Source organism: Zootermopsis nevadensis, unplaced genomic scaffold (genome assembly GCF_977971745.1).
Source record: "Zootermopsis nevadensis isolate Lab colony 2312 unplaced genomic scaffold, Znev_1.0 Znev_ptg000015l, whole genome shotgun sequence".
NCBI classification, from domain to species: Eukaryota; Metazoa; Arthropoda; class Insecta; order Blattodea; family Termopsidae; genus Zootermopsis; species Zootermopsis nevadensis.
In genome coordinates, this window is record NW_028259147.1 from 1192859 (window position 1) to 1216132 (window position 23274).

The window sequence follows — 23274 nt, forward strand, 5'->3', positions numbered from 1 at the left end:
GTGGCTTATGAACAGTAAGGAAATGAATGTCGAATCGGGAGGGCCGTAGGACGATGGCTGTATTCTGGGATGCTGGGTCATTTGTCTCTTCGGAGGTGCTTACTGCCTCCATCATCAGGGCGATGGGTCATCCCAGAAGTCAGCCATCTTCGTGATAATCGCAGATTATTTAGCTGAGAAGAGGATTACTTGTTTCCCACGTCGCTAGTTCAATTACCACAAGAACTGACTTCGAATTAACATTAAATTTTGTTGTGTACGAAACGTCATGTACTAATGACAGGTGAATGCAAAAATGAGGGCGCACCAGCCATCGCTGTTTGTTCGAGGGTAGCCATTTTGAATATTCGAAGTGCAGGAATGTTTATGTGCATGGGAAGACATGAGAATAAATCAGATTAAAGGCAAAATTACAACGAATAACACACATTCACGTGCGTCCTCAGTTTTGCATCACCCTGTATTTATTAGCCCCATTCAGTTGCCAAAAGCCGCATTTCCCCCCGATGTGACGTAATTCTGTACGAACCACGATAAGTTCCCGGGTGAGGGGGCATCGTTCCACCATATATTCCAAAATTCCCCGCCATAAATTGAACAATTAGGCATTGAAATGACGACAAAAGCGGATATGACGTCAGTAGAAGGGCAATTTCATATATAAATTTGTATTTTCCTTGTGTATCCGCTCCTGCCAGTTCTTATTGCCAAGTCGTCTTTTCCCCGTTCTACTTTGTACTGAAATTGTGGGCGTATTACTCGTAATCCGCTGCCTCGGAAAATTAAAGCCCGTTCGCTCTCGACTCATCCGCCCGAATACTGAATCGAAATTGGCCACATTTCTCCCCGGCTCTATCATTTGCATGAGAATCGTCCTCCGTTGTCTGACGAGTACCTTCCATCTAAAAACGAGACCACTTTTAATTTAGAAAAGAAGATTTTTGATTAAGGGGCGAGGAACGGGATAAATTCGCACGTGCATCCACCGTCGTTGCCCCCCGGGGGTGGGGGTGGGGGAGTGGCCCTCTCTCGACACGGGGTGACTGGCGCCCAGGAATGTTAAGTGGATCAGAGGCCACTTTTGAGGATCGGCGTGGGCGTACAAAAGTTTTATATATTTTTTTTGGTAAAATTCTTTTTCTTTTTTTTTTTAAAAAAAAGTTTCAGGATCATAATCGTCGTTTCTGCCCGTGTCTCCGGGCGATAAACTTCGTACGTACTGTTACGGGGTTGCAGTCATTTTATGTTCGTATTATACTGTTGAATTACGAGGCGAAGTCTAATCGACAGTGCTGGTCCACGAAATCACTGCTATTAAACTACGTGCCGCCATAATTGTTATTTTATTTCAGGGAAATGGAATATACACGACCCCCCCCCTCCCCCCCATTACATTCGTAAGCCCACAATTTTCGTTACCAGACATTCTACTCCTTTCTGGATGAAGGCGCCGGGTTAAATTCTGTCTTCTTCAGGGAAAAAAAAATATCCCTCCTGAAATGATAGTTAAATGAAGCTGAGCCCCCCTTTTTTGGGGGGGAGAGGGGGTGCTACCAGTCACCCACGTAGCAAAAATCCCCTCACCATTCATTACAGGATTCACAAAAACCAACACGACATTCTGTCTAAAAAAACACCCTGTATTATGAAGTGACTGTCGATCTGTTACCTGGACTGTCCACGCTTTGACTTCATCCGGCCCCGAAGTGAAGAAATACTGCAACTGGAGGGCCTTGTACCCGTGTACGATGATCTTATCCAAGGAGCTGCAAGAACACGTGAATGCAATAATCTGTGCTTTAAACACGAGTCAAAGAATCTAACACAACATCCACTTTAATATCATCCTCCCAAGATCTTCCAAATGATCTCATCCCTTAACTGTTGGCAATGAAATATTCTTAGACGATCAACAGCTAGAGTCCGGAGTGAATTTCCATCGTCCTCACACCCTGACGATGGCAACATATCCAAGCTCCGAAACAAACTTCGTACGTTCTATGAGAATAGCCGTCGATTGACAAATTTTTTTACGAAACGAAAGGAAAATACACGATAAAGTAGAGACGAGAGACAGCGTTCTCTCTCTCTCGCTGAGAACGTGAATGTCCGTCCCCCCCCCCCCTTCGAAACCCTCCATCAGATACAATTATCCTTTGCCTCCATATATTTTACCAGATGAAATGGAAAAATATAATGCCATTGTTTTACAAGACCGAGAACAAATCCCTGAAGAAGGTTTTTATTGCCCGAAATTATATTATTATCCTACAATAATACAATTGCTTTCTCTCTGTCTCAAAATCGTTCCTGCGCGCACCGTAATGATCATTATAATACGTAATAATAACGATAATTGTCAGGGACGGAAAATCTTAGCCGCGGTCCAAAGTCTTAAACGCGGTTGCCCCGTGAAGTTCAATACGTTCGTCGCCTCCTGACGCACGAGAATGAATTTCGAATAAGAAAAAGTCGCAACCCGTAATTACGTCGCGGAAATCTGACGAAGAAATGATTCTACTATTTATCTGCTACCTGCGATAGCCTGCCTTAAAAAAAAAAATTCCAATTTAGTCTTTCCTAAGCTCAGGCATACCTCGGAGATATTGCGGTCTCGCGATAAAACGACAGGGATAATACCCCGACGACGGAGGCAGAAAGAACATCTGAATCGACGGTAGAAGGCGAAAATCGCAGAAGACATCTCACCTTGTCGCTTTGACGTCGTCCAAGTAAAGTTTCCTCTCTTCTTCAGTCATCTCGAGGATTCTGTTCTCGAAAGCTCCTGAGAACGGGATGATCACGGAACCCGGGTCGTTCTTATCGATCCATTCCTTGATTTTGATCAACCTAGACAGATCACAGGAGAGAGAAAAAGGCAAAGTTGTCACGTGGTTTCACGACAAACATCGCCGTGTGTCGATCCATAAATCGCCATCATCGATTTCCCTCGACTACGTCAATTTTTACTGTGACTGTACATAATAAGACGAAGGAGAACAAGAATTTTAATGTTTTTCTGTCGTCTTCAAATCAAAAGCGCTGAAATCCACGTAAAAATTCTTCTGTGTAAAAATACGTTAATAAATTCATCAAGACTAAATACACGTACGAAAAACAATTTTCCTTATCTGAAAATCGAACCCCGAGTCCTTAATTTGAAGTAGTTCTCTGTGATCAGCGCACAACTAAGCAATGTTTAACACAAGTTATAAAGTTAAATTAACTTTAGTATACAAGGAACGTAATTTCTTTTCAGTGGTTCACCGACTGGAGTGCAGTTTTGGGCGGGGGGGGGGGGGGGGTTGGGTTACTGTCAAACTACACGTCGAAGTCTTTGGAAGATTCAAACTTTTCTATTGTCCAGTTCCCAAATGCACCTTCGTCATCAAGGATGAATGAATACGCACCAAATTAATAACTGCACAGGTAGATTTTATCAAACGAACTGGACTAAGCAATCAGCTGTTATTCTCCCAACAGCAGTCATATTGCACATGGAACACTGGTCATTACTCGTCGACTGTTTTTCTCGATGGCTGGCCTCCGTCAGACGGTCAACGACGCGAAACGTCACAAGTTGAGGACGATCTTACTGATAATGGAAGCGGTAAACACCTCTGAAACGTCGGAAAATTTCTGCCAGACTTCACGGCGGAACATATCACAAGACAGAAGCTGAACGTGTCCGGGGTTCGTTACCAACTGTTGCCAAAAAATTAACATTTACAACAACAAAAAAAGCTACAAAGAATCTGTCAATAAAATGACAAACTCCGAAACATCGTATATATATATATGAAACATGCCTCAGACAATGGACAATGTCTAACATAATTTTAGTACACATCGTTATGAATAAACCACTGTTCCAGATCTTTAGAAAATAATTAGGTTTACTCTTATACTACAGGGTGTTACATTTAAATGTAAAGAGTCTGACCGCCGCAATTTGCCCCCAGTATCAGGCGGGAGAGCCAGAGGCTCCTCCCGACAAGTCGGTCAGAACCGAACTCGCTTCACGACAGCGTTGTTTACAAAACACCCTGTATATTCCAAAATTATCGATTTATAAATTAAAACCTGTTTGTGAGGATATTTCAAAATAAGCAAGAAAACACGTCACATAACCCGAGTATCTAAAAAAAAGGCGCTGTTAAACATCCATTTTAAAATTATTATCTTGAACACTGCGCATTTATAAGGTATACGACTTTAAAGAATCACTCATTATGATACTCGGAGGAGGTTATGGTGATAAATGTTACGCATGGACATTCCGGGATTCAAACCAACGACGGTCAGGAAAGTTCCATCGTAACGTCTGACGGAGCCTCTCGGATACACGGAATCATCATTAGAAACGATGAGTCTTGCAATATTGGTTTCAGACACAATACGAGGCATGATTGGCCGCCCGGGCACTCAGGGCGACGGACAATAAGTGGACTATCTCTTACCGCCGTGAGATCAAAGCTGCTCCGACCAACTGGGAGACTCACCATTTGTTCTTTTTCTTGATGTAATCCTTTTCCGAGAGATTGACCAGGTAAATGACGGGTTTGGACGTAATAAACAAATGCTTGTTAAGGACTTCGATCTGTAACAGGACATTACGTTCGGATTAATGAAACGTAATTTTAATAAATGTACGATTATAAACATTTTATACGGGGGGGGGGGGAGGGGAGGGGGGGGGCAAAACCTGGACCCTTACCTTGAGAGGAAAAAGGACGCAGTTGGAGGGAGTTTCAAAAGAAAACCTCTGGAGGACATTCTAACATTACGAATCTTATTAGACATTGATGGGATATTGAGGGGGGGGGGGGGGCTGGTGATAAGAACAGCATAAATTTTAGTTTAAAAATCTGCAAGTATGAGACTGCTAGGTTACCGTGACGAAAATGTAAAAATAATATTAAAATGAATCTTAAGTAGGATGTAGTGGGAGAGTCGGGTAACTGAATATTGTAAAGACGGTAATGGACCTCTTGAGTTGCATAATCGAAGAGGAATTCCACGACCAGGTAAGCAACTATCGCCTTCTGAAGGACTCGGGTCCATGACGTTAAAACGATCAGGGGTAATTTTTTTTTGTAATAAAGATGGATAAAAAAGTTACTTAGTATTTTTTGTCCTTAAAAGACAGATTTTCCATTAAACGTGATTACCGATTCACAGAAGTGACATTTTATTCGGTTTGCTCAATACCAAAGAATCTAAATTCGTACAGGGACCGAACTTCACATTCATCGGGATTTACAAGTTTAAATGTTTAAAAAAAAAACGCACGTCTTTATACTGCGAAAAATATTTTACATGCATGTAAAATGCAACCACTCGCCCATTAACACATCTGGTATCTCGATGAACTCAACTAAAAAATCCCAGGAGATCGATAAATGATCTCGAAGTGTCAAACAATCGCACGTGCGAACAATAAAAGCTTTTCGACTCGTTACGCTACGTCACGTTCCTCAGACCCACGAGATCCTGCAGAGCTGTTCATCTGTTTCATAACAACGCCTGCGCGATGCAGAAACATTGTACCATCACATTCGTCCGTTTATTAATATCAATAACATCAACGCGATGGACCACGGGCATTCAGAAGCGGACAAGCTTAAAAAACTCCCAGCCTTTTATAAAACTCACGGGCTCATTTCTGTGTGCACAAAAGCCCTGATGATGGAGGCAGGAAGGACCTCTGAAACGTTGGTACATTTCTACCAGACTACACGGCGTTACAACCCACAAGACAGCCATTTTTATAGGTTTAAATAGGTCACGATAGGATCTAGAAACTATCAGCTTCTCAAGAAGGCCTCTGTTGTACAGAATACGTAACACGCGCTAATTACTAATATGGAATAACTTTATTTTAAACAGTGAGAGAAGTAAAATGTCTCTTCATTTATGAGTCAGGGATATTATTTTCAGTCCGATAAATTCAAATTATTTGCATTACGATGGCTAATTAATCCTTCCGCGATCTGCGACAATGGCAGATGATTCAAGAATCCTTCGTTAACCATAATTCACGTTCAGAAACATCTGTTGCAACAATTAGAAGCAATAAATAATCAACTGAGGACACGCAAAGTTCTAAAGCAACAATGAAATTCTTCCTGACTTAACAGTTCAGACCCCCATCACAGTCAATGGCGAGTCGCTTACCATTAGACAGTTACTTTGCAATATTCGAAGGACGACGAACGTGGCTACAGAGAGGGAGCGTCTTCGTATCACGACGTGGCGTCTTGTTACGCGATTGCCGTGAACTGCCACCTGCTGAGTGAAGCCACACTTACTCATCGCTACGTCACACGGGTTTTAAGGCTTCGGCTGTACACGCTGTGTCTTCAACCTCAAGGACTGACATTCAGCGACGCTAATAGTTGTTTAGCTGGTTAACAAATTCCTCACATTTTACAGAACCCGAGGATTCATTACCGTGTTCACAACAGCACAGGTCCCTGTCCTGTATCTTTGAAGTACATTTTAATATTATCTTAACGTCTAAGCCTAGATCTCCACCCTGGATACGATAATCAACATCCGATCAGAACACACACACACACGTAGAACGTAGTTTGCATTGTTTTAATTAAATAAAGGTACTTACATCATTGGCATTCCAGTCGCCGAATCTGATGTGCTGTTTTTCATCCACTACAAGTGTCTTTATTTTACTTAAAATATCCTGTAAAATAAAAATAAGAAATTATACAATTCCACAAACATTATCTCTGCCTTCTACGCACCCTTGAACCATCTTTTGTTTTCACAAAAAAAAAAAAAAAAATATGTCGCGAACTGAAAGCGTGTTTGTCTTAACGCGTCCTAATTTCGTCGTCACCGGAATTACGAATTTTTATAAATTTGTCACTATTTTCTTTAATTTACGAACATCGTCTTCGCTACAACAAAGGACCAATTAATCTCTCACAATTGATTATTTATGATTATTATACGTATAGTAATTAAGTTTTGTAATAAATCCAAATGTTTATTCTTTGTTTACGTAAGTTATTATATTTATCTTGTAATTACAGTAACTGGTGTTTTTATGTAAACGTTTGATTTTAACACTTCAATTGTGGATTAAGGGGTTAAATAGATAATTACTATTGTTAAAATATTAATATTCTCACTTTTATGACCGTACAGTATTCTAACGTAAGTAGGAAAAATACTGGTAATGTTCTTTCTCAGAACTGGAAACAAGTCATAATTTTATACAATGAAATTAATGAGAATTTGATTCGCCATTAAGGAATTTTCACCTTGTGAAAACATCATCAAATGAATTACGATCTTAAATCGAGGGATGCGTTCTTCTATAACCAATCTTCAAAGCTTTTCTTTTGCGATATTTGAACAGTAAATATTAATTATCTTTTGTGAAAATATTTCACGTCGAGAATATTAAGCGGTCCTCTAGAACAGTGGTATTCAACCTGGGGTACGCGAAGACATCTTAGGGGGTACGTGAAGTTTAAAAAATATATATTATATAATCAGTAATGTAATTTATTTAATTTATTTTAGATGTAGATTATATACTACGTATAACTTGGATTATACACCAACAACTTTGGGGGTACAAAGTTGAAGAGAAATTATATCTGGGGGTACGCGAACAAAAAAGGTTGAATTCCACTGCTCTAGAAGGCTTAGAGAGTAAAGTAACCGAGCAGATGCAGGCAGGTCCCCGGACATGATGTCAGGCCACAATAAAAGTGAATAATGTATTTTGACAAGATGGTGGTTACAACACAGCGGGGGGTGGCAGCATTTGTTACTACATGCATCAATAACAGTGGAACGCTTCGTCAGGGGGCTCGAGGGGTGTGTGTTTGGATTCAAGAGGTCACGGGCTTTTGACATGACGGCTCGTGCCAACGTTACGATATAGTCCCATAAGCAGTATCACGGCAATGAGCGGTGTAAGGACTTCGTAATTTGGAAGCTAAAAGCAGGCAGATTCAAGCTGTGACTGACCACACGAAGTTACACGGTAAATAAAATTAAAAATAAGAGACATGACTTAAACCGAATCAGCTAAGAACACTTATTTTATCGAAGAATTTATAAAAAAGATTCTGTCTATGATTTGGTTCCCGCCTTCGACGCCAAATATGTCTTCTAGTTTGACGATTAGAACACGCAAGAAGATTAAGAAGACTTACCAGTGTCAGCGGTATATCAGCTCAGCTAACTTAGCATTAATCTACATAAATTCACGCCTATCATCCGTTCGGTCACTCAGTGCGGTGGCTGTTAATATAGACACCGTATTCAGCAGACACCGGCTTCAAGCCAAGCCCAGAAAGCCTATCCTCACTGGGAATTCGTGGTTTTATTCAGTCCTTCACGACAAATTATGAGATAGTATCTGCGTAATGATGCTTTTTGGCCAGAATCTAAGCTCTGACCCTTGAGAACGGCGAGGATGACGTCACATTTACGGGTTAAATTACTTTTAATTTGACGGGGTATCTGGTGCGTGTCTGGTTGAGTGATGACGTCATCACGGAGGATTCCCCACGTCGTTGAGCGGCTGGCTGCGGATCTCCGACGCGGTAATTCCCAACGCAGTCTATTCTACGCGCAAAAACGCCACTGGGTCTTCGCGTGAAATTATGGATAGTCTAGTTCGATTTTAACCAAAACGTAAACGTACCGACAGATTTTTGTACAAATCCCAATGCCTATAAAATTTGATAAGAATCCATTCAGGTGTTCTCCAAGGGCAGACAAACATGTCGAAGGCGTTCGGCGCGTTTTTGGAAAAAAGAAAAGAAAAAAAGAAGCCATGACACCTTCATTTTACATTCACGTATTTTCGAATTAATTATTCATAACAACCCTTCAACTTCTACGAAACTTTCTCGTTTCAGTCAGGCTCCCTTAAGCACCCCGGGAATCAATCAATCAATCAATCAATCAATGATCCCAAGTCACTAGGTCTAAAAATCCGCAGACATAGAGCACAAGGCTTTCTCCACCTGTAAATTTCCGTGTGACTCAGCTGATTCGCGTCTCCTGTGGAACAGGATGACTTGTAATCTCCGGAGGGCGCGTCGCACCCATGACTCGAGAGAAGTCCCACTGATTCTATTAAGATCGCCGTAAGATTGCATTGTGACCAAGCAGCAAAGACACCCACTGCAGATATCGATACATTATCTCGAACATCGTAAACCATTACAGGTACAACCTGCACTTGGCCACTCTCATTCAAAAGCTTCGATTTTAAGTTTTACGTGTTATCGTACCGAAACTTTTTATTTTCTGTTAGAAACATTTATCGTTTTCAAGGATAACAGATAAACATTAATGACGTAAAATAACAAAGTACATCAAATATTAACAGTCATGACAGAGTTCAGAAATGCACACAAAATTTTTATCGGAAACCACGAAGCGAACAAGTCGTCTGGGAGGTCTAGGCGTGGGTCTACGTGGAGGTATAATATTAAAATGAATCTTAAAAACAGATCTCCACCTCCTTATGGTGACAGCAATTACAAGTGTTAAACCATTTAATGTATTATTTTAGAAAATGTTTGTGGACAGCCGATAAGGGGTACGGCCAAGGGTTTTGTCGTAGAGTCGGAGGCCTTCCGCCATAAAATACGACGACAGTTTCTCGTTGTACATTTAACGACGCTGCCAGCAACTCAGAATATACAGAATCGGACAAAAGGTTAATTAATGAATAACAAACTGGGAAAGATATTGAAGGAAGTCATCGTCACCTGATTCAAGATATTATCCCGGCGTTTGCCTGGAGGGGCTGAGGAATGAAATAAATCTTTCAAAATACGCAAATTTCTTGAAAGGTTTGCGAAAATGTGAGGTGGGCAGAATTGGCGGCGGATCGAGTCTACTGGCAGCTGTCGGCATTTCCACTGTCACGAAATCATGAACAATGCGATAAAAGCCTATAACTTGGCTATTATTAAAATACTACGTCCTAATTATGTTGTAACGTAAGGACGGATTATTCAGGATTAATTGAAGCAAGTACAACGCCCCAGGCCCCGGGGATATTAACTGCTACTTTCATATCCCTCAAAATGCGATTTGAACTTACGTATTCAGGCTTCAACTTCTTGTCTCCGCCCCTCAGTACAGTTCTCTCCAGCTTCTCCAGGTGTGTACTCAGGTACTCCTCATCTTTGAGTCGCAGTTCCTCGTTGATGATCTCAAGGTCTCTTATAGGGTTGACCTCGCCCTCCACGTGCGTCACGTTTTCGTCCTCAAACGCTCCTGAAAAACACCAAAAACCCCCGCGTGTCCATCACACCGGCCACTTCAACCCCAAAGCACATCGAGACTCTAAGCTTTACGATCGCATCCCACAGATCAGAAACATCCTTGAGAAACTGACAGTGGTGAAGTCGAAATTTCAGGTTCTCATGGCGACAAGTATGAGGACTTTTCTTGGATCGCCCTGATGATGGAGGCAGTAAGCGCTTCTGAAACGCTTCTATCAGATTACAAGGCGCAATGTCCCAGAATATTTTAATGGAAAAAACAAATTAATTATGACCACGTTCAAGAGAGGTGTGATAAAATGTCCTTACGGCGTCCAGTCATTATAAATGAACCATCAAATATTCAAGAGGTCACTTACAAAATACTACACAGAAGTTACTACGAAATTCAGTTTCTTAACATGGACAGACGTACTATTTACTTTATCGATTTGAGAAAGCATTGGGAAGAGGTTCAGAAAATGACTCCTGAACTTCGCGCCTTACCCTTTAAAACAACATGTTCATTTGCAAACTAGTTAAAGATCCAGTCCGTACCGCGAAGAAAACACCGCACTTCACCATTACAAAGATCAACTGGTTAACGCTGTTTAAGGAGATAATCGCTGTTTATAATATAAATACTATTTAAAGATTCAGTCCGTACCGCGAAGAAAACACAATTCTTCACCGTTGCTAAGATCGACTGGTTAACGCTGTTTATTCTCAGCACCATATGAAAAACCATCATTTGGACTTCATGAATGTTAAAGGAGGCACATTAAAAACTCTTAACTAAATAAACCATCTCTTTCAGCAACAATTCTGTATTTTTCAAACAATGCATTTACTGTTTACGTATGATTTCTCAAACAACATTAATAAACTGATCTTTGTAACGGTTATGGGTTGTGTTTTCTTTGCGGTACGGACTGAATTTTTATATGTTACTTCGAGAAGTTTTTTTTTTTTTGTTGCTAAGAGCCAAGCAATTCGTATATTCCAATGCAAAGAGTGATTAGTGTCCGCTCTGAAGCAGAGTAATATTACGTATACTCTTCTGTCGTTCTACGTAGGCAGTAAGTGATGATGAATGTTCGGTTCGCATGCGGAGGACGAGGGTGTACACAGGACAGCTGCCCAATCGCATGGCTGCGTCACTTTGTTTGTTTACAGAAACAAACCCGTCATAGCTAATCCTAGAAAGCCCTCATAAACCAAACTCTATTAATTAACTACAAACTAAACACGACTGCACGATTTACACACGAACGTAACGCTCAGGTGTTCCTTGGCGCAAAGTAATTTCTGGAAAAACTGATAGTGTCCCAGCTAGTAAATACATTCTCCACCTCTGATCAAATCCGAAGACACCGCCACTGGTCCCTACTTCTTATTCGGAGAACATGCCACAAAATTTTGAACACGTGGCCACCCGCGTCTCCGGACTTCGATTTTTGCAACCACTGAGTCCAGACCTGCTAAGGGTATAACAAGCCTACTTACTGTGGAACGGAAAGTTTCTTTTCGGGGGTAAAACACCCGCAGCGTGAAACTGACCCCCATTAAATGCATAGGTTACGAACGCGTTGAGCTAGGCCTCCAGTATTACCCATAATTTTTATTTCATGTTTGTTAATTACGTAGATTTTTCAAGTCACTGAAAAACGACGCATAATTTGAGTACACAAATAATAAAAAGGTAATTAATTTTGTTTCAAACATAGGCGTAAAATTTACTCGTGTAATAAGCATTTTCCATTGTTTCTAACGCGAGGTCCACATCTACGACAATCACAAAGACGTCTTCAAGTTCTCAACTGATTAAACGGGTACCCGTTTCCACAAAGCTATGGTGCATGGAGCTCTCGAATATTATCGAAAATAAAAGCTACCCTGCTTCAAACGCACTTACAGAAAAAAAGAGAAAAAGACGACAGATGACAAGTAATTATGTTAAGAGCGAGTCGCCGCTGAATAATGTGATGTGTGGCAGGTACGTCAGATGGCCACACAAGGCGGCGGCCAAGAGGAATGGAGAGAGAAATACAACAAAAAATTAATGAAATCATAAAACAATACAGCCAGAAAGTCGCCGCCATTCCTTCACGCAGGTCAAAATATCACATAGCAGGGTTTAATGGATCTTTGAAAATTACGTCACGTCTCAATGGCCCTACGTACGCGACTCGTGGTTCGTCTGTTTGAATTTCATCCCCAAAAGCGCTCATAACCTTTTTTTTTTATCAAAATTTAACAAAATTTATTAACGTCTTCAGCAAAATCATTTTGTTATATTTTTTTTACGATCGACTAAAATTATGCTGAGACGCGGTCCAGATTGTCAACTATCTTCTTTCTACCCTGTTCAATGTCTGTTCACTTAAACCCCGGGATGCTACACTACAGATCCGTCAAAAATGAACATAAGGTCACCGTTTTCCTACGTCCAGTCGAAGAATGTTCTCGATACTACCCCCTCAAAGTTCTCTTACTTCTCGCACACCGACCAATATTAAACAAAAATATGAATTAATTTTTTAAAAAAATGCATGCCTTGGGCTCTCATCTGAAAGCCAAAGTTGAACTCCAGCCGCGTAAACTACAGGGCAAGGAATGTGTAAATGTTTTAAATGCATGAACGGCATATACGCTCACAGACACACACACGCGTTAACAAAAAGATTTTAATAACACGTAACAGTACACAGAAACAATTCGTTGTTCGCCCTGATGATGGAGGCAGCAAGGACCTCTCATACGTCGGTAAAAATATATCAGACTAAACGGTGCAACATCCCAGAAGACAGCCGACTTCTCGTCGCCATGACAATCTAAAATCTACCAATCTTTGCTTCAGCGAAGTTTCACAAATTCTAAGGCTTTTTTTTAAGAAAAAAAAGAAGAATAAGAAGAAGCCGAGTGTGTGTACGGAAGGAGAAGCAATTTCAAGCGTCCTGATGATTGGTGACGTCACCAGTTGCTATTGTGGGAACACGTCAACATCCGAACGTGATGGGAGGTGTGGCAGAACGGTAGCCATGTTAACAGGTACCACACCCGTCTCCAGTTAATTGTTCCAGCTACTACATTGTCACCTCTTTGATTCACGTATTCATTAGCGTGAGCGGTATAATATCTGGTTCCTCCTCTTCCAACCCCCCCCCCCACCCCCCAGCGGGGCCCCAAAGGCGTCATTATAGAGTCAACTGCTCGAACTTACATAGGACAAGGCAAATACTAGGATTTCTTGTCTTCACAGCGCACGAATGAATAATCAAAAATCTGTTGTTACTTTCGAAAGAACAGATTCCACAGAAACCTTGACAATATGTGGGGTCTATTTATTCAAACAAAAAAGGCCCCATTCAACAATTAGTACCGGTATTTAGGTGTTTGGTGTGATTGTTTAAGTAATTTCCTTAAACAGCGTTAACCAGTTGATCTTTGTAATGGTTACGTGTAGTGTTTTCTTCGCGGTACGGACTTAATTCTTAAATATCATTCAGATGCCTACGTAGTCTATCAATGTTTTTCGTGTGATTCTCATTAAAAACAGCGATTATTTCCTTAAACAGCGTTAACCAATTGATCTTTGTAATGGTTACGTGTAGTGTTTTCTTCGCGGTACGGACTGAATTATTAGATATTATTTTGATGAACCATCAGACGACAGGGAATTTAAGCATTAGAAAGTGAATACTGGACTATACTTCGGCGTTAGTACGAGGCTCACGTAACAAGAGACACAAAGCTTGGCGCATGAAACGCAGCGCTGTTAATGGCATGATAATTCTTTCTCGTGTTCCATTACCCTCTCATATTCAACGCATTGTTATAAGAGTTGGGTCATTCTCTGTTGGAAGCTCAGGATTCTGACAAGTCAGCACTGCTGTGGAGGCATGGTGCAACTTTCATCCCGGCAGGGGGTAATGAATGCCAATGTTTCTTCTGTAAAAGGGAACCAGCGTTTTCGGATCGAACTGATCAATCATCATTTGTCGTTGCTCTCAAATCACTAATATGAAAGGCAGCTAACACCCGGCCACGTTCGATTCAGAGCGACTGCAACCATTGTTCTGATTCCACAAGGCGTCTGAGTTGGGCGCTCAGAATTACGCTGGTGAATTGACCACCTGCGCCACTACAAGCTTTTCTAGAAGGAATTAAACTGCAGGGGTTTCTATACAAGTTCGTGCCAACCTTCTTCGTGAAGCTGGGTGTTAGAAATGACGTAAGTTTATATTTTTAGAAAATAATGTTAAAAAGTACAGTCTGGTATAATGACCCATGTTTTTGAGCACAGTAATCCACACGTTAAGCTGAAAAATGAAGTTAGGAAATACGGAAACTGTCATCTAGATCATAGATCAAGTAACTAAATCAGCGCCGATCGACATTACAAGACATCAAATGTTATAAATACCACTAGAAAGTTTTGGTAACGAGCCTCGATAAACACTTCAGCTGTTAATATAACTCTGACTACAGCCAACGTAAAAGCAAATGGTACACATGGTTACCACAGTCTCACAAAGGTTAACAAAGACACTTACGACAGAGATGGAACAAGGCGTCGCACGCTCTGATGTGAGCGAGGAAGGCATTTCCTAGTCCTTGGCCCTCTGAAGCTCCCTTTACCAGCCCTGCGATGTCCACGACATTTAAGAACGCCGGGACCTTGCTGAAACAACACAAAGACAAGTTCTAACCCTCTACGACAAAAGCATCTCTGGTCGTAAGATATTTTCTTACTACTTACAGTTCTAACGACGGAAATTAACATTTTTGTACCAAGAAATGGCTGTCTTACGGGTTGTAAGCGCGGTGCAGTCTGGTAGAAACCGACCATTTCAGAGGTACTTGCTGCCTCCATCATCAGGACGACAAGTCCTCTGAAACGTCGGTCAATTTCTACCAGATTACATGACAGAACGTAGCAGAAGACAGTCATATTCAAAGTCGTCACCGGAAGGACCTGAAATACCACATTACATACTAATTTAGGGTAAATAGTAATTAAAATTGTCCGTCAATCACAATAAAATAATATAAGATAATTAAATGGTTAAAATATTATCCTTTGTTCCGCATCGAGTACTCGATTTACATATGGAACAAATGATTTGAAAATTAAAAATTAGTAATTGAGTTAAGAGTTTAAAACATACACCTGATGACGGCTCTATGAAAGCCGAAACATGTCGAGAATGTTCCATATGTAAATCGAGTACTCGATGCGGAACAAAGGATAATATTTTAACCATCTAATTATCTTATATTATTTTATTGTGATTGACGGACAATTTTAATTACTATTTATAAATAAAATCACAATATGACGCACCTACAATATCTTATAATTTAGGGTAGATCTAAAAATAAAAATCATGATATATAATTTCCTTCAAATATTTCAGTGCGCCAGATGTGAAGACCTCGACACGCGTAAATGAATCATTCCGATAAATGATTCTTAATTAATACCAGGCAGCGTTAATTACCGATTAATGCCTCGGAAGAGGCCCGTCTATGGCAAGAAATCCGGTCGAAACACGCGCGTTCAGACAATAAGGCAAACTAACTGCCGCTGGTACCAAAGGTTTCGCAGACGGCAAGTCAGCTGAAATGTGTCACAGACAAGTGAACACACGAGTAAATAGCTCGTCACTGCATTTTATGCCGTAATATAAGGGCCTTTTGATCAAGAGAGCAGCCCTTCGGCATCTAATGAACCCCACTCACATCCAGGGACGAGTCAGCATCCGTGAAACCAAAAAAGATCAGCAACCCGTAGCGATCGTAGCGCCAGAATCTCATCTGAATTGCAGATGCGGTGAATTCTGCACTCACCACCGAAAAGGCAAATACGAGTTGGCATTTTCCCCCATCCCCCGGCCCTTCCACCCCCCACCCCACCCCCTCTAGTCTCGTATTCTACTTTTTTTTTGTACTTTTTATAAGAGTCAACTCGTAGCCCGGAAAAATGGGTATGGAAATTCGAAATGCTGTGTCATTATGTCGTGAAATTTTTGGTTCTCTTTTAAGTCTGCTTTTTTTTTTTATTCTAGTCTCTTCCTGTATGATTTTATTCGCGGTATTGTGAGCAAAATATGGCGCTCCCAGTTTGTTAAAACGCGGAACCCATTAATTTTTACAATGCGTGGAAAGGGGGGGGGGGACATTACATTTTTTTTTTTTGCACTCTCAATTGCAAGAGACCAAAAAGCTTCACGTTTTTGGCAGTACTTCAAAAAATAAAAAAGAGTGTACAGTCATAAAGACGTGCTCCTTGATTTATGTTTAGGTGCCATACGGTTCCAAACACGCCAAAAGGTGTTTTAAAAACTGAAATCGAACGACCGCTTACTACATTAGCGATGTATATTATTTATACAGAGAATCACATATGATTTTGTCGTATCTACTGGGCGAAGCGAGGTTTCCACAGCAACCAAATAACTATTACACCGTTAACTCCAACGAACACAGCCCGAATTAAGTCGTCATTATCACCCAGATGATCAATCACGAGTGAAATCACGCGAGCGGCTTTATCAGGAGCTGCCAATTTTTTAAGTTTCTAAAATGATACAGAACTGTGGGGAAGAGACCGCTGGGGAGACCTAGACGTAGATGGGAGGATAATCTCAGGCGGGATCTATGGGAGATAGGAGTAGAAGGAGACTGGATTTTGTTGGCCCAAGACAGGGTCCGGTGGAGGGCTTTGGTTAATTCGGTGATGAACCTTCGGGTTCCCTAAGCCATCTGGTTGGTTGGGTCCACTATTTGGGAAGCCTGAGGGGAAGAGACCTCTGGGGAGACCTAGACGTAGATGGGAGGATAATGTCAGGCGGGATCTATGGGAGATTGGAGTCGAAGGAGACTGGATTTTGTTGGCCCAGGACAGGGTCCGGTGGAGGGCTTTGGTTAATTCGGTGATGAACCTTCGGGTTCCCTAAGCCATCTTGTTAGTTAAGATACTACACAACACGTAATAAGCAACACTGACAATTTCAATATTCGTCTAATATAATACACGAAGTTGTAGAAATTTTCCGATTAATTATTCAAAAAAAAAAAAATATATATATATATATATATTCGCCCTAAAGCAAGAAAATTTCTGCTTCTCGCAGATGCTTCATACAACCAATGAAACATGAAACGTGCTGACAAACACTTGCCATCAACAAGTAAGTCGATTACTGCTTACTATTTCACAACACTACATTACGCTGACACCGAAAATGAACGAACCGAGCAAGTCAAAGGCGTAATCACAGGCCGACGAAGAGTAGGGCAGCCTCTGAAGCCTTCGAAGATGGCCCTCAAAGGAAATTGCCGATCTCGAGAGCAAAACACGACGAACCTAAGATTATCCTGTATAAAAGTTGATACTCAATCCCAAGTTCTCTCCATGTCTTCTTTGTGCCCTGTGGGGGCAAACCCGCGGACAAGAGACAGCGCGCAGTAGGAGGGACAAGGTGGCCCATAAAGTGGATTTCTGCTTACGCAGGCAATCTGATCAGCAGGGGCGGCGATTGGGTTGCAGAATTAGCCAGGGGGAGGGAACATTCAGCAGCGAGCTCTTAAAGCGAAGAACGTACTGTTATTACTTCCGAGCCGATATCGACTCGCTGAAGTTATTCGTTCCCAGCCCCCGGGGGGGGGGGGGGGGGGGGGATAAGTTGTTACTGATCTGTCGCAAAGTGCCAGACCTCTGAGAGAAGAACTGCGTCACGTTGAAAAAAAAAAAGACGAACTATTTCTAACAAGAAACGCTTCACTTCTCACGAAGCGAAAAGTCTTCCGTGCAAAGACCCTCGGCAGAATACAAACAGATCTGTGAATTTTCAGGCTCAGAAAGTTCCTTCTTTGTAACGTTTAATAAAATGCCAGACTTTACGAAATAGGCTCAAACCCGCCGTTTCAAATTATCATCCCATCTACGCTTAGGTCTCTCGAGTTGTCTCTTTCCTTCAGTCTTCCTAACCAAAGTCTAGTGTGCATTTCTTTTAGGTCCCCACGCCGTCTAATTCACATTTATTTCATCGTAATACCGTCTAGTTGAAAGTAAAATAATTTACTCAATGCTTAAGTTTGTTTTTCTCGGTGTCCTATCGCTTTACCCCTCTCGGGTACAAATAATCTCCACAGGACCCCGACCTCAAACTGTGTTCTTCCCTTGACGTGAGAGACGAAGTTTTACACCCATACAAAACAGCAGATAAAATAACATTTTGGTACAATTTAGTCTTTACGTTGTTTTTTTTTGGTTTTTTTTACAGATCCGCTGGGAAAATATGCGATTCTCATCTGTTCGGAAGGAAGCATTCCCAAAAAATTACTGCGCTCTTAATTTCGCTGTCAATGTAAATTTGATCTGTCACAAATATCTCAAATCTGCGACGACGACTACGTCTAACCTGGTAAGGACATCGCTGGAAGCGATTATCAGCAGACCAAGTATAGTTGAAAGTCTTCAAAGAGACCTGTCTCAGACCATAAAGCGCTTCAATCACTCGTAATTCAGACAGGAGTGAGGAGTGAGGAGAAAGGCATTGGGTCGCGGGGGGCGACGGGGTGGAAGAAACGGGAAGATTGTTCGGAGCCACGCCATCCCCAGCGCCTTCCTGGCGCCTAGAGACAAGAACGAATTGGCGACACCCTTATTAAATATGTTCCTTCACACCAACCAATCTGTCCACCCTCCAGCACTGCCCTATCCGTTCACACGCAAATTCACTGCGCCAGGCTTCTCCAAGCTCGTTAAACGGACAACGCGAATCAAAACACAAACAGGTCTTCATTTATTCTGATACACGATCAACTGCATTGCCAAATGTACACATCGGTTCTTAAACTGCGGTAATTTACCGATGCTGTCCGAAGTTCAGACCAAATACCATCGAATGACAAATTAATTACAAAGTACACGAAATTGCGTCAACGTGTCATAAAATCTGGTAGGTTACTACCCCTAAATTAGCTTGGAGGGACTGAGAAAAACCACAAAAGAAACTCAGTAAAGGTAGCCCGTATCCTCGCTCTGATTTCAATGAGACACGCGGACAGACAGCAGGGCTGCCAACAACTCAGCATACGAAGAGGAAAAGTTACAGCCTAATAAATTTTTCTTACGTAAATAACTTCCTGTAGAGCGGTTATCACTCTGTTTACAAATCGTCACATCGGAATAAAATTTGTTAACGGGTTAACCCTTTAAAGCCGAAGTTCGTATAAATATTTTAGAATTCGGTCCGTACCGCGAAGAAAACACTACACTTCACAATTACAAAGATCAACTGGTTAACGCTGTTTAAGAAAATAATCGCTGTTTATAGCGAGAGATAAAAACAAAACTTAGAATTACTTAGGGTAAAAGCAGAGTTAAAGCACATTGGTAATTTTATGTAACATTAGCTTTAAGATTCAATAACTCTGCGTTCTGACAGTAGAATGTATTTGTAGATTTCGTAAGATTCTCACTGTAAACAGCGATTATTTCCTTAAACAGCGTTAACCATTCGATCTTTTTAATGGTGAAGTGTAGTGTTTTCTTCGCGGTTCGGACTGAATTCTTAAATTCTATTTAGACAAGGTTTGGGCTTCAGAAGGTTAAGACGCTTGAAATATATGTCAATGACTCACCTGAGTGGCTTGTAGTAGTTACACAGAAAATCATATCTCTCGTCCGGAACTGGTACTCGACGTATCTGGAACAAAACAACGCGGTCACCACACCGGATTCATCCCAAGTTCGCGCATCTGTCGCTAGAAACCCAGAACAACATCGAACACAGTCCTTATTCAGAAGCTGAGAGTCGGTCAGCTGGTCAAGAGATCTCCCGCCATTTACGGAACATCAATGTCCCGTACATGAGTCTACGACGACTTTAGATCAAACTACCCTCAAATCCACATTCTCGAACCGGGTCCACTGCGGTACTTCGCAACATGATAGTTCCTGCGTTGAAAGGCTGTTAATTCCCGCACAAACCCCTTCACTCTTTAGAGAAATGTGGTAATTATATGTACCCTATTCTTTAACGTTCAGTAACTGTTCATTTTGCTCGAAGTTTAATTACTGGTTTAGTACGATTCTCAGAATAAACATCGATTATATCAACGAGTTTGTCTCTTTGTAACGGAGAAGTGTCGTGTTTTCTTTTCGGTACGGACCAAATTCTTAAATATTTCAGGTTAAAAAATAACAAGGCGCAATATCATTAATAAAATTACACACTTATCTTGCACAGCGATTAAACTCTGAAAATACGAGTGTTTTATGGTCACTTAAACGACAAAGGTGTTTAACCAAACAGCGTTTGTCCGAGGTTAGATAAAAAAAATAGGCAAATTTCACTGGATGTAAATTATTTCAATACCAAAATTTCCAGATTTCAGTGTAAGTTCGATGCAAGATCAATCATTTCTCTATTTACACTTTAAAAAAAAGCCTTCGGAGTGCATTTTGATCACTGAAGAATCACAAACCTCGCGCCCAAGTGCCACAAATGACAAACACGACGCTCGCGATATAATCCCGACACTTGAGGCTGTGCGTCTCTGTCTCTGTCCCTGCAAAGTACAGACACTCGTCACAAAGACTGTCATTCCTTGCAACTTGCACCTTTATAAAGGACAAAGGTACAAAGCAAACCTGGACTATATCTTTTCTTTTACTTTTATTATTCTGTATTCCTTATCTGGTTCTTTGCTTCTCCCCCATCCATCCCTCTACCCTCCTTCGCTACTTTAATGACAACTCAGCTCAATCTAACCGGAATCCTTATTGTACGCCTTGTACACGTCTCATTTATAAAAATAGATGCTTTGACTCAGGCAGTTTTTCTCTCGCCTTCCCCTGTTAATCAGGATTTTCCTTACTGATACGTGAAACATAAGATTCAGAGAACGAACGAGCACCGTCGAACATCTAAAAAAATTATCGAACGTTTCGACAAAAATTTTCGATGCCATCTTCAGGTTCATTTTGTCATGCGGGCGTTTTCTAGAAGCCTCATATATGACAGGCAGCAGGTATCGAGTGCTTCTTAAGTAGGCTGTAAGGATATGGACTGACTCAACACCTTCTTCCTAAAAAAACTTACAGAAGTCGAAAATGTTTCATTCTGTTTCAAGAACCAACTGTACGCTCCCGACGTTTTCGTGCCACTGCTGCTCCCGTTGCTACGTACACCGCCCCTAAAGAATTACATGCATTTTCTGTCTATAATGAGTAAGACAATATAATTACCAGTATAAAAAAAACATCAGACTGAGATGAAAGTCGGGTTCTCGTCCGGCACTGCCGACTGCCCCCCCCCCCCCCAAATCCCCCCTCTCCTGTGGCAGAGTCTTATCTGCTTCGTGTGGGTACAGTAGGTTTTTACAACATTCCCCTCCCCCAAAAACTCTCGTTTCTTTGTATTCCTTTAATTGCTTTCACCTTGAAGCAAGACTAGTAATAATGTTTATCATCAAAGAATAAACACACAACGAACAGAAAATACATTAAAACGATACCAAAGAAGGTAAATAATTACGACAAACGAAGAGAAAAAAATTGACTGACGTCAGGAAATTTTGGTTCGCGTTACATACATAAACACCAGACCTATCTTGATGACTCACCGCGAAACGATAACAAAGTATTGCATGATTTGGTCAACAGCTGTTTTTTTACGCTCCGATTGGGTATGAATTCATTTCAGAACGAGTAAAACGGACACCCTCGAAAGGACAGAATCATTTAATCCGATCAGCGGTCAGCAAGAACATTAAGGCTTTGACCGGGATGTTCTTTTGTTAAATCTTATGTGGTACCGCCTGATTCGACTTCTAATGGTTAAGTGAAGTGTTTTCTTCGCGGTACGGTCTGGATTCGTAAATATTATGAAGACGAGCTTCGGCTTCAAAGGGTTAACCAGCTGATTTTCGTAATGGTGAGGTGTAGTGTTTTCTTCGCGGTACGGACTGAATTCATAAATAATATTCAGACGATCTTCGGCTTCAAAGGGTTAATGAAAAAGGCAGTATCGATCGAGCTGCGTGTATCGAACAAGAATCGCATTTCGATTTATCGAATCTCAACATCCTTTTCTTCGAGACGGCTGCTTAGGGCATCTTCAAGCAGGCGACAACGAAATAATTTCTTTCACTAATCTTCACAAGGCGGAATCTTACATAAATTACACATATTTCATAATAAAGTCCTGAGAATAACAACATTTCCAACGGCAACACCAATATTAACACTAAACACGAATACACCGAAATTACATCGATAAAAAAAACTACGATATTCAAAATCGGCTAGCAGCGACATGTGCCAGATTCTGGTACTAGGGGCAGTATGATCACAGCAGCGATAAATACAACCCTCTGACCTTAATCCCATTTTGCAAGATAACCACCTAATCGTTAAATCTTAAACACGTAATACACAAACAATAATTTATTCATTAAACGGTCAATGGAGCGCCTACGTAGAATTTTGAAATCTGAAACACTAACCTCGCAACACACACTTTCAATTCCCCTACGCTGGACCTACCGTGGACCTCACAAGGCATGAAAGACCACACGGGAAGGGCAACTATAACATGATTTTTGTTAACTGGATTAGCAACGAACCAAACTGTTCGTTTCCTATCCAAATTATACCCACGTAAAAATTTTTTTATTAATTTTTGATAAGATGACAGCACGGTTAGGGTCCGCGTATTTGAGTGCCGGACAGAACTCGGTACGCATCCGGAAAGGTCCTAAGATCAGCCAATTCTATCAAGGTTTCCGTGGTTTTCCTCGGCCCTAGATCTAAATGCTGAGTTGGTATCCACAAATCAAAATTCTTGTTCCCACCATTTAAACAGTAGCGCCCCCCCTCCCCCACAAATCGTCCCTTACTCACCAAATTCCCGTCAAAGAACCGAATCTCTGCCTCAATCTTCATCATTCGTGACTCTAATAAGGTAACTGATCTATCTTAATGGTAAACGCT

General features: G+C 41.2%; 1 protein-coding gene across 2 annotated transcripts in view; it reads right to left on the bottom strand.

Moving 5' to 3' along the window:
- The window catches only part of LOC110833558 (obg-like ATPase 1), a 34393-nt gene that overhangs the window by 3632 nt on the left and 7487 nt on the right, over nucleotides 1–23274 (bottom strand). The window contains exons 1-8 of one of the 2 annotated variants that reach the window (XM_087349007.1): nucleotides 20766–21545; nucleotides 19920–19984; nucleotides 14822–14949; nucleotides 10103–10278; nucleotides 6626–6703; nucleotides 4503–4600; nucleotides 2710–2850; nucleotides 1670–1766 (exon numbers count right to left, since the gene is read on the bottom strand). In XM_087349007.1, coding sequence (XP_087205133.1) covers nucleotides 1670–1766; nucleotides 2710–2850; nucleotides 4503–4600; nucleotides 6626–6703; nucleotides 10103–10278; nucleotides 14822–14949; nucleotides 19920–19984; nucleotides 20766–20885 — 903 coding nt within the window. In that variant the 5' untranslated portion in view covers nucleotides 20886–21545. Of the gene's footprint in view, nucleotides 1–1669; nucleotides 1767–2709; nucleotides 2851–4502; nucleotides 4601–6625; nucleotides 6704–10102; nucleotides 10279–14821; nucleotides 14950–19919; nucleotides 19985–20765; nucleotides 21546–23274 lie in introns of those variants that run through there. The other variant, XM_022071776.2, reaches the window with a different exon arrangement.